General features: G+C 47.4%; 1 protein-coding gene across 1 annotated transcript in view; it reads right to left on the bottom strand.

Annotated features, from left to right (window-relative positions):
• Window positions 1–314: 314 nt before the first annotated feature.
• Window positions 315–11043, bottom strand: part of sugct (succinyl-CoA:glutarate-CoA transferase) — an 18475-nt gene continuing 7746 nt past the window's right edge. The window contains exons 7-9 of the mRNA XM_059326948.1: window positions 8854–8945; window positions 8419–8562; window positions 315–604 (exon numbers count right to left, since the gene is read on the bottom strand). Of these exons, the coding sequence (XP_059182931.1) occupies window positions 497–604; window positions 8419–8562; window positions 8854–8945 (344 nt within the window). The 3' untranslated portion in view covers window positions 315–496. The remainder of the gene's footprint in view (window positions 605–8418; window positions 8563–8853; window positions 8946–11043) is intronic.

Below are 11043 nucleotides of genomic sequence, written 5' to 3'. Positions count from 1 at the left end.
GCCTCTCCTGTCCTCTCCCCTCAGCTCTGTGTAAACAGTCTCTCCTGTCCTCTCCTCTCTGCTCTGTGTAAACAGCCTCTCCTGTCCCTCCTCCCCTCTAGCTCTGTGTAAACAGCCTCTCCTGTCCTCTCCTCTCTGCTCTGTGTAAACAGCCTCTCCTGTCCTCTCCCCTCAGCTCTGTGTAAACAGTCTCTCCTGTCCTCTCCCCTCAGCTCTGTGTAAACCGCCTCTCCTGTCCTCTCCCCTCTGCTCTGTGTAAACAGCCTCTCCTGTCCTCTCCTCTCAGCTCTGTGTAAATTCTGAGATTCTGACACTAAAATCAACATTTAACACAAGTAACGGACACTTTTTATAACTGATGATGCGTTCAAGGACCGTCGGAAAGCTCAACTCTGACGATAACGTCTGTTTCTACTGTTTCTTTCTACATTAAATGCTGCGTTTGTGGTGATTTTTTTCAAAGAAATCATAGAGTTCAAACCACTGTACTCTAGGTTCAGGCTGTTACCTGGTAAGGTACGATGCTCTCGTGGGCCGTCCCCCAGCGCCTCGCCTCCTTCCCCGCAATCAGGAAGTTAGCAGCAATGTGGGTGAGACAGGAAACCTGAGAGAGAGAGAGAGAGAGAGAGAGAGAGAGAGAGAGAGAGAGAGAGAGAGAGAGAGAGAGGGAGAGAGAGAGACAGAGAGAGAGAGAGAGAGAGAGAGAGAGGGAGAGAGAGAGAGAGAGAGAGAGAGAGAGTGTTAAACCTAAGCTGTCATCATTCTGCTGCTGTTGGTTGTCGCTCCAACCAACCACCCCTTCACAATAAAAGACCTCTCACCTCTTCACAATAAAAGACCTCTCACCTTTTCACAATAAAAGACCTCTCACATCTTCACAATAAGAGACCTCTCACATCTTCACAATAAAACAATAAATAGAGCTCTTTCACAGTAAAAGACTCCTCACTTCTTCACAATAAGAGACCTCTCACCTCTTCACAATAAGAGACCTCTCACCTCTTCACAATAAGAGACTCCTCACCTCTTCACAATAAGAGACCTCCCACCCCTTCACAATAAGAGAGCTCCAGCCCCATCCCACAGGGCTGCAGGACTTGTTTAGACATGTTACTGTCCATAGAGTGATGCAGCCAGAGAGCAGGAGGCCTGGAGCAGGAGGCCAGAGAGCAGGAGGCCTGGAGCAGGAGGCCTGGAGCAGGAGGCCTGGAGCAGGAGGCCAGAGAGCAGGAGGCCAGAGAGCAGGAGGCCTGGAGCAGGAGGCCAGAGAGCAGGAGGCCTGGAGCAGGAGGCCAGAGAGCAGGAGGCCTGGAGCAGGAGGCCTGGAGCAGGAGGCCAGAGAGCAGGAGGCCTGGAGCAGGAGGCCTGGAGCAGGAGGCCAGAGAGCAGGAGGCCTGGAGCAGGAGGCCTGGAGCAGGAGGCCAGAGAGCAGGAGGCCAGAGAGCAGGAGGCCTGGAGCAGGAGGCCTGGAGCAGGAGGAGCAGCTGGTTGGAGCGCCTCCCCTTCGGCCCGCGCCGCATTTACAAGCAGCTGAAAACCTGCGGACGGATTTCCACGACTCCTGGCGGAAAACGTTTCCGAGTTGGCACCACGGCCACCTCGTCAAAGAGACGGCGAGCTGCACGCGCTGGTTTGTGGCGTCCTGAGGGAGGAAACGCTGGTTCACGCTACAACTCAAACCTCAGATTCTCCACAAACGTCTCCAAAAATACCAACTATCCAATTTATTCATCCATAGAAACATGGACGCCACAGCAATACAATCATACATGAAACTAAAATACATCATTCATAACTCTGTTTGACTCTGAAGTGGTTTAATATCTGTGTCTTCATCTTTCACTGCAACATATTAAATCTATAAATCTATAAATCTATAAATCCTGCAGCTCTAATCAGCTCAATCACAACAACTCAAACAGTCTTGGTGCAGAATAACAGTTAGATCGACAGAAACCAGAACAAAAGGTGAATTATTTTACACAAATGTGACTAAAACAGAGTCTATATAAACAACAAATGTCTGTCTTGTCCTCTCCCCTCTGCTCTGTGTAAACAGTTGGTGAGGGAGAACTCTTTATTTACAAAATCTCTGAAAAATTATAGACTTTTTATAAATTGAATAAAATGCAATTTATATTTAAACACTTTTCCAAGTGTCACAAATGTAAAAAAAAGACACAAAATGACTAAAACGAAGAAAAACAAAAATATGTAAAAATATGTAAACAGCCTCTCCTGTCCTCTCCTCTCTGCTCTGTGTAAACAGCCTCTCCTGTCCTCTCCTCTCAGCTCTGTGTAAACAGCCTCTCCTGTCCTCTCCTCTCTGCTCTGTGTAAACAGCCTCTCCTGTCCTCTCCTCTCAGCTCTGTGTAAACAGCCTCTCCTGTCCTCTCCCCTCAGCTCTGTGTAAACAGCCTCTCCTGTCCTCTCCTCTCTGCTCTGTGTAAACAGCCTCTCCTGTCCTCTCCTCTCTGATCTGTGTAAACAGCCTCTCCTGTCCTCTCCCCTCTGCTCTGTGTAAACAGCCTCTCCTGTCCTCTCCTCTCTGCTCTGTGTAAACAGCCCCTCCTGTCCTCTCCTCTCTGCTCTGTGTAAACAGCCTCTCCTCTCTGCTCTGTGTAAACAGCCTCTCCTGTCCTCTCCCCTCTGCTCTGTGTAAACAGCCTGTCCTGTCCTCTCCTCTCAGCTCTGTGTAAACAGCCTCTCCTGTCCTCTCTGCTCTGTGTAAACAGTCTCTCCTGTCCTCTCCTCTCTGCTCTGTGTAAACAGCCTCTCCTGTCCTCTCCTCTCAGCTCTGTGTAAACAGCCTCTCCTGTCCTCTCCTCTCTGCTCTGTGTAAACAGCCTCTCCTGTCCTTTCCCCTCTGCTCTGTGTAAACAGACTCTCCTGACACAAATATCAACATTTAACACAAGTTTTGGTCACTTTTTATAACTGATGATGCGTTCGAGGACCGTCGGAAAGTTCAAACTCTGACGATAATGTCTGTTTCTACAGGGGTTTTTCCAGAATAAATCCTGCATTTTTTTGTGATTTCTTAAATAAAACTCACAGGAACTCCTCTTAAGTTAACCAGGAGTTCTGCAGGTATTGAGACTAAAGATTTAAAAGTTTTGACCCAATGACACTTAATGAAAAGTCAGAGGATCACCAAAGTTATTAGAATTCATCCTGAGGGGAATCATGGACCAAATGTCGGCACATTTATCCAACAGTTATTTAATTCTGGACCATGTGAAGGTCTCATATCTACCTCACGTCCAACAAACGCTCCACAGCTGATGGCGGAGACACTTAAAGGAACACTCCACCGTTTTTTCATATTAAAACATGTTATTCGGTCAAGTAAGACGAGTTGATACAGACCTCTTGCGACCAAACTCCTCCACGTTTTCCCGATTTAAATACAGCTACACGAGTAGTTAAACGACCAAGTATGGCCACACAAAATAAAACGTGGCGCTTTTCTAAGCGGATAAAAAGGAGAATTATAATGTATGGCGGAATAGCACTTGGGAGCACTTCGACTCGGCGCAGTTATATCATCACTCCTGAGGGGAGAAGATTTTTCAGGAGTGATAGAAAAGCTCCACGTTTTATTTTGTGTCGCCATACTTGGTGGTTTAACTACTGGTGTAGCTGTATTTAAATAGGGAAAACGTGGAGGAGTTTGGTCGCTTCTAACTGTCCATCTGTTTGGATCCTAATGAATGAACTGGGCTAAGCTAAGTGCTAGCCAAGTGGCGCCGCGCGCCAGGGCGATTGAGTGCACGCATTGAGACGCAAGAGGTCTGTATCAACTCGTCTTACTTGACCCAATAACATGTTTTAATATGAAAAAACGCTGGAGTGTTCCTTTAAGTAGCGCAAAACATCTCCCACTGATGTGTTTTTGCACAGAAATCAGGCCGACGTGGAGATGCCGAGGGCCGGGAAGGAAGAGAGGGGCAATGGTTTCTGGTCTTTAATGTCACGTTGGAGCTCCTTCCTGAACGCCTTCAGAGGAGAAACGTATGATTAGAAGCTGCGGCAGAAGATCAGAGGTGGTCGGAGACAGACGGACACTCCGCTGGGTGGTGCTGTCAATCACTGCTCTGTTTAGAAACTGATATCATTGTGTGTTTAAAGCTCTAACTACAGGCTGCACGGGGGAAATAGAGCCCAGGACCACGGCACCACATGAGAGAGTCACAAACTCTGACAGGAGCTTCGTCTCCACTCCAACATGACACGTCTTCCTTTGACTTTTTTGTTGAGAGATGTTTTGTTGCGGCCCGCCACAGCAGAGCAGTTAGAGTGGGTGACATGGTACTATAAGAACATCGTGATAGCTCAGGGTATTTATGCAATAACGATATGACAAAATACTCAAAAATATATCGAAAATATTACTATTTTCAAGTCTGTATGAACGAAGATTTTACAACAAAATAAAAATAAACCATGAATCTTAATTGGATAAAGAGGACACAATTACACAGAAACACTGACTTTTATCAGCATAAAGTGGGCATGTCAGTAAAGAGGAGACTCGTGGGTTATCAACATAAAGTGGGCATGTCAGTAAAGAGACTCGTGGGTTATCAGCATAAAGTGGGCATGTCAGTAAAGAGGAGACTCGCAGGTTATCAGCATAAAGTGGACATGTCAGTAAAGAGACTCGTGGGTTATCAGCATAAAGTGGGCATGTCAGTAAAGAGGAGACTCGTGGGTTATCAACATAAAGTGGGCATGTCAGTAAAGAGACTCGTGGGTTATCAGCATAAAGTGGGCATGTCAGTAAAGAGGAGACTCGTGGGTTATCAACATAAAGTGGGCATGTCAGTAAAGAGACTCGTGGGTTATCAGCATAAAGTGGGCATGTCAGTAAAGAGGAGACTCGTGGGTTATCAACATAAAGTGGGCATGTCAGTAAAGAGACTCGTGGGTTATCAGCATAAAGTGGGCATGTCAGTAAAGAGGAGACTCGTAGGTTATCAGCATAAAGTGGGCATGTCAGTAAAGAGGAGACTCGTTGGTTATCAGCATAAAGTGGGCATGTCAGTAAAGAGGAGACTCGTGGGTTATCAGCATAAAGTGGGCATGTCAGTAAAGAGGAGACTCGTGGATTATCAGCATAAAGTGGGCATGTCAGTAAAGAGGAGACTCGTGGGTTATCAGCATAAAGTGGGCATGTCAGTAAAGAGGAGACTCGTGGATTATCAGCATAAAGTGGGCATGTCAGTAAAGAGGAGACTTGTTGGTTATCAACATAAAGTGGGCATGTCAGTAAAGAGGAGACTCGTTGGTTATCAGCATAAAGTGGGCATGTCAGTAAAGAGGAGACTTGTTGGTTATCAGCATAAAGTTGGCATGTCAGTAAAGAGGAGACTTGTTGGTTATCAACATAAAGTGGGCATGTCAGTAAAGAGACTCGTGGGTTATCAACATAAAGTGGGCATGTCAGTAAAGAGGAGACTCGTAGGTTATCAGCATAAAGTGGGCATGTCAGTAAAGAGACTCGTGGGTTATCAACATGAAGTAGGCATGTCAGTAAAGAGGAGACTCGTGGGTTATCAGTATAAAGTGGGCATGTCAGTAAAGAGGAGACTCGTGGGTTATCAGCATAAAGTGGGCATGTCAGTAAAGAGGAGACTCGTTGGTTATCAGCATAAAGTGGGCATGTCAGTAAAGAGGAGACTCGTGGGTTATCAACATGAAGTGGGCATGTCAGTAAAGAGGAGACTCGTGGGTTATCAGCATAAAGTGGGCATGTCAGTAAAGAGGAGACTCGTGGGTTATCAGCATAAAGTGGGCATGTCAGTAAAGAGGAGACTCGTAGGTTATCAGCATAAAGTGGGCATGTCAGTAAAGAGACTCGTGGGTTATCAGCATAAAGTGGGCATGTCAGTAAAGAGGAGACTCGTGGGTTATCAACATAAAGTGGGCATGTCAGTAAAGAGACTCGTGGGTTATCAGCATAAAGTGGGCATGTCAGTAAAGAGGAGACTCGTGGGTTATCAACATAAAGTGGGCATGTCAGTAAAGAGACTCGTGGGTTATCAGCATAAAGTGGGCATGTCAGTAAAGAGGAGACTCGTAGGTTATCAGCATAAAGTGGGCATGTCAGTAAAGAGGAGACTCGTTGGTTATCAGCATAAAGTGGGCATGTCAGTAAAGAGGAGACTCGTGGGTTATCAGCATAAAGTGGGCATGTCAGTAAAGAGGAGACTCGTGGATTATCAGCATAAAGTGGGCATGTCAGTAAAGAGGAGACTCGTGGGTTATCAGCATAAAGTGGGCATGTCAGTAAAGAGGAGACTCGTGGATTATCAGCATAAAGTGGGCATGTCAGTAAAGAGGAGACTTGTTGGTTATCAACATAAAGTGGGCATGTCAGTAAAGAGGAGACTCGTTGGTTATCAGCATAAAGTGGGCATGTCAGTAAAGAGGAGACTCGTTGGTTATCAGCATAAAGTTGGCATGTCAGTAAAGAGGAGACTTGTTGGTTATCAACATAAAGTGGGCATGTCAGTAAAGAGACTCGTGGGTTATCAACATAAAGTGGGCATGTCAGTAAAGAGGAGACTCGTAGGTTATCAGCATAAAGTGGGCATGTCAGTAAAGAGACTCGTGGGTTATCAACATGAAGTGGGCATGTCAGTAAAGAGGAGACTCGTGGGTTATCAGTATAAAGTGGGCATGTCAGTAAAGAGGAGACTCGTGGGTTATCAGCATAAAGTGGGCATGTCAGTAAAGAGGAGACTCGTTGGTTATCAGCATAAAGTGGGCATGTCAGTAAAGAGGAGACTCGTGGGTTATCAACATGAAGTGGGCATGTCAGTAAAGAGGAGACTCGTGGGTTATCAGCATAAAGTGGGCATGTCAGTAAAGAGGAGACTCGTGGGTTATCAGCATAAAGTGGGCATGTCAGTAAAGAGGAGACTCGTAGGTTATCAGCATAAAGTGGGCATGTCAGTAAAGAGGAGACTCGTAGGTTATCAGCATAAAGTGGGCATGTCAGTAAAGAGACTCGTGGGTTATCAACATGAAGTGGGCATGTCAGTAAAGAGGAGACTCATCTCGTCTCCTCGTCTCCTCTCTAGTCTCTGGGGGAACCTCTCCCAGAGACTAGAGAGCAGACGAGTCCTCCTCTCTAGTCTCTGGGGGAAACTCTCCCAGAGACTAGAGAGCAGACGAGTCCTCCTCTCTAGTCTCTGGGGGAAACTCTCCCAGAGACTAGAGAGCAGACGAGTCCTCCTCTCTAGTCTCTGGGGGAAACTCTCCCAGAGACTAGAGAGGAGGACTCGTCTGCTCTCTAGTCTCTGGGAGAGGTTCCCCCAGAGACTAGAGAGGAGGACTCGTCTGCTCTCTAGTCTCTGGGGGAAACTCTCCCAGCAGCACCGGCCTGAAACCGTTTGTCATCTTCAAAAAGTCGGTGTTTTTCTGCATGACTGAGCCATTTCCTCGACAAAACCACAACGATTCAGAGACGCTTCACGCCGAGCTGGAGACTCGTGACTTGTCGGCGTCTGGTGGAGGCGGAGCTGCTCGTGCTGATGTTTACAGCCGTTCCAGGACCTGCAGGCGACTGGTGGAGGAACGACTGTGAACTGGGACCAGTTTTAAACTTCCCCCAACAACCAAACCAGCTCTGAAGCCGTCCACATGGATCCAGTCGGCTGGCAGCTCATCGTCCGTCTGGTCGCGGCGGTCGGCGCGCCTGTGGGCGCAGCGCTGCACGCAGGAATGCATCATGGGATACGGGGGACGGAGGGGGGAGGGGGGGGGGGGTGTTTCATGTGTAGCAGCCCTGGGAGTCGACCACAGAGACCTCACAGCCTCATAAAAACCATCACAGCCTGAGTTTCACTTTCTGAGTCTGTCTGTCTGTCCATCAGGGGACATTCAGGGGGGGACAGCAGGTCACACACACACACACACACACACACATTCACACATTCACTTTCACACACACACACACACTAACACACACACATACACATACACTCTAACACACACACACACACACACTAACACACACACAATCACATTCTCTTACACACAGACACACACTCACACACACATACAGACACACACACACACACTCTAACACACACACAATCACATTCTCTTACACACAGACACACACACTCTCTCACACACACACACACACAGACACACACACACACACACTCTCACACACACACACTAACACACACACAATCACATTCTCTTACACACAGACACACACACTCTCTCACACACACACACACACAGACACACACACACACACACTCTCACACACACACACTAACACACACACAATCACATTCTCTTACACACAGACATACACACACACACACACAGGCACATACACACAGACACACACACACACAGACACACACACACAGACCCCCCCCAGGTGTGTGCTACCTGTGAGGACAGCAGGTTACAGTCCACGTGTCCTCCTCTGCCCGTCTTCTGTCTCTGCAGCATGGCGGCCAGCACGGCGCCGTGAGCGTACAGCCCCGTGGCCAGGTCGGTCATGGCCACGCCCGGACGCACCGGGTCGCCCTCCTGCAATGCATCATGGGAAACAGCACACGGTGACAAAATAAACTCATCAATTAGAGAACCAGACACTCTGTCGTTTTAAAGTAAACACTGTCATTCATTTAGTTTTTATACAGATATATAATCTTATTAATGCACATGTTTACTGGTAATTATCTGTTAAGAGCTCTAAAGGAGGGAGGGAGGGAGGGAGGGAGGGAAGGAAGGAAGGAAGGAAGGAAGGAAGGAAGGAAGGAAGGAAGGGAAGGAAGGAAGGAAGGAAGGAAGGAAGGAAGGAAGGAAGGAGACTCTGACCTCTGGTCCGGTGATGTGCATCATCCCCGACACAGCGGAGGCGATGGAGTCATAACCTGGAGACAGAGAACGAGGACCAGTCTGTCCATAACCTACACACACACACACACAGAGACACACACACAGAGACACACACACACACACACACACACAGAGAGACACACACACACACACACACACAGAGACACACACACACACACACACACACAGAGAGACACACACACACACACACACACACACACACACACAGACACACACACACACACAGAGACACACACACACACACAGAGACACACACACACACACACACACACACACACACACACACAGAGACACACACACACACACACACACACACACACACAGACACACACAGACACACACACACACACACACACACACACACACACAGAGACACACACACACACACACAGAGACACACACACACACACACACACACACACACACACAGAGACACACACACACACACACACACACACACACAGAGACACACACACACACACACACACACACACACACAGAGACACACACACACAGAGACACACACACACACACACACACACACACACAGAGACACACACACACACACACACACACACACACACAGACACACAGAGACACACACACACACACACACACAGACACACACACACAGACACACACAGACACACACACACACACACAGACACACACACACACACACAGAGACACACACACACACACACACACACACACACACACAGACAGACACACACACACACACAGACACACACAGAGAGACACACACACATACACAGAGACACACACACACACACACAGACACACACACACACACACAGAGACACACACACACACACACACACACACACACCAAAAAAGTCACAAAGAGCAACAGAAGACATAAAATGATAAAGTAAGGTAGTTTCAGCGTTAACAGCTGATTTGATTTATTTCATGTTTGACCTTTAACCTCTCCAGGAGTTAGACGTGTTGGATACTAGAGACGTTCCCATACCAGTTTTCCCTCCCGACACCGAGTACCGATCCGATACCAGTATGTTATAAAAAACCATCCTCCTCCACCATGGAGGAGGATGGTTCTGGCTCAGGTTAAACCCTTTATAAAACATGAATACATAGAGCAGATTCAAACCTTTTCTTTTTACATTCATTTTTAAATAAAACAGTATACAAAGCAGTAGTGCAACAGCAGCTTAAATAAATAAATCTGGGGGTCCGGGGGTATACTCCCCAGGAGAACATTTTTGTCCTAAAAGTCAAAATTTGGTGCCTCTCTCACATTCTAACACCACTATTCCATCTGAATCATTGCATATTTTAGAGAATTATTGTAAAGGAGAATAAGGGCTCTTCTATGTTTTATTTCAGGCTCTTATTTTGACAGTCTTCTTGTAAATTCTGTGGTGGACTCTGCTAACACATCCATGTGCTCTCATTTTGAAAGCTACATGTGTTTGCTTTTATTTTGAAGGCGGGTCTAACACTCGAAATCAGAACTTTAAAGTCGAAACTTGGAGCTCGGAACAACGTCGAAAGTTCTGACAGTCGTGTAGACCTTGAACGCACCATTAGCCGCCTGACTTTCTATGTGCGCTGCCATGTAAATACTCTGACGGAACATTAATCCTGTTTTACCAGCGATGTTTGAACCTGAACCTCCTGAACCACCTGAACCACCTGAACCTCCTGAACCACCTGAACCACCTGAACCTCCTGAACCACCTGAACCTCCTGAACCACCTGAACCACCTGAACCTCTTGAACCACCTGAACCTCCTGAACCTCTTGAACCTCCTGAACCTCCTGAACCACCTGAACCTCCTGAACCTCCTGAACCACCTGAACCACCTGAACCACCTGAACCTCCTGAACCTCTTGAACCTCCTGAACCTCCTGAACCTCCTGAACCACCTGAACCTCTTGAACCTCCTGAACCTCCTGAACCACCTGAACCACCTGAACCTCCTGAACCACCTGAACCTCTTGAACCTCCTGAACCACCTGAACCACCTGAACCTCCTGAACCACCTGAACCACCTGAACCTCCTGAACCACCTGAACCTCCTGAACCACCTGAACCTCCTGAACCTCCTGAACCACCTGAACCACCTGAACCTCTTGAACCACCTGAACCACCTGAACCACCTG

This window comes from Centropristis striata, chromosome 23 (genome assembly GCF_030273125.1).
Source record: "Centropristis striata isolate RG_2023a ecotype Rhode Island chromosome 23, C.striata_1.0, whole genome shotgun sequence".
In the NCBI taxonomy this organism is placed as follows: Eukaryota; Metazoa; Chordata; class Actinopteri; order Perciformes; family Serranidae; genus Centropristis; species Centropristis striata.
The sequence above is the reverse complement of the archived record's forward strand: the minus strand, read 5'-3'. Positions and strand labels throughout refer to the sequence as shown.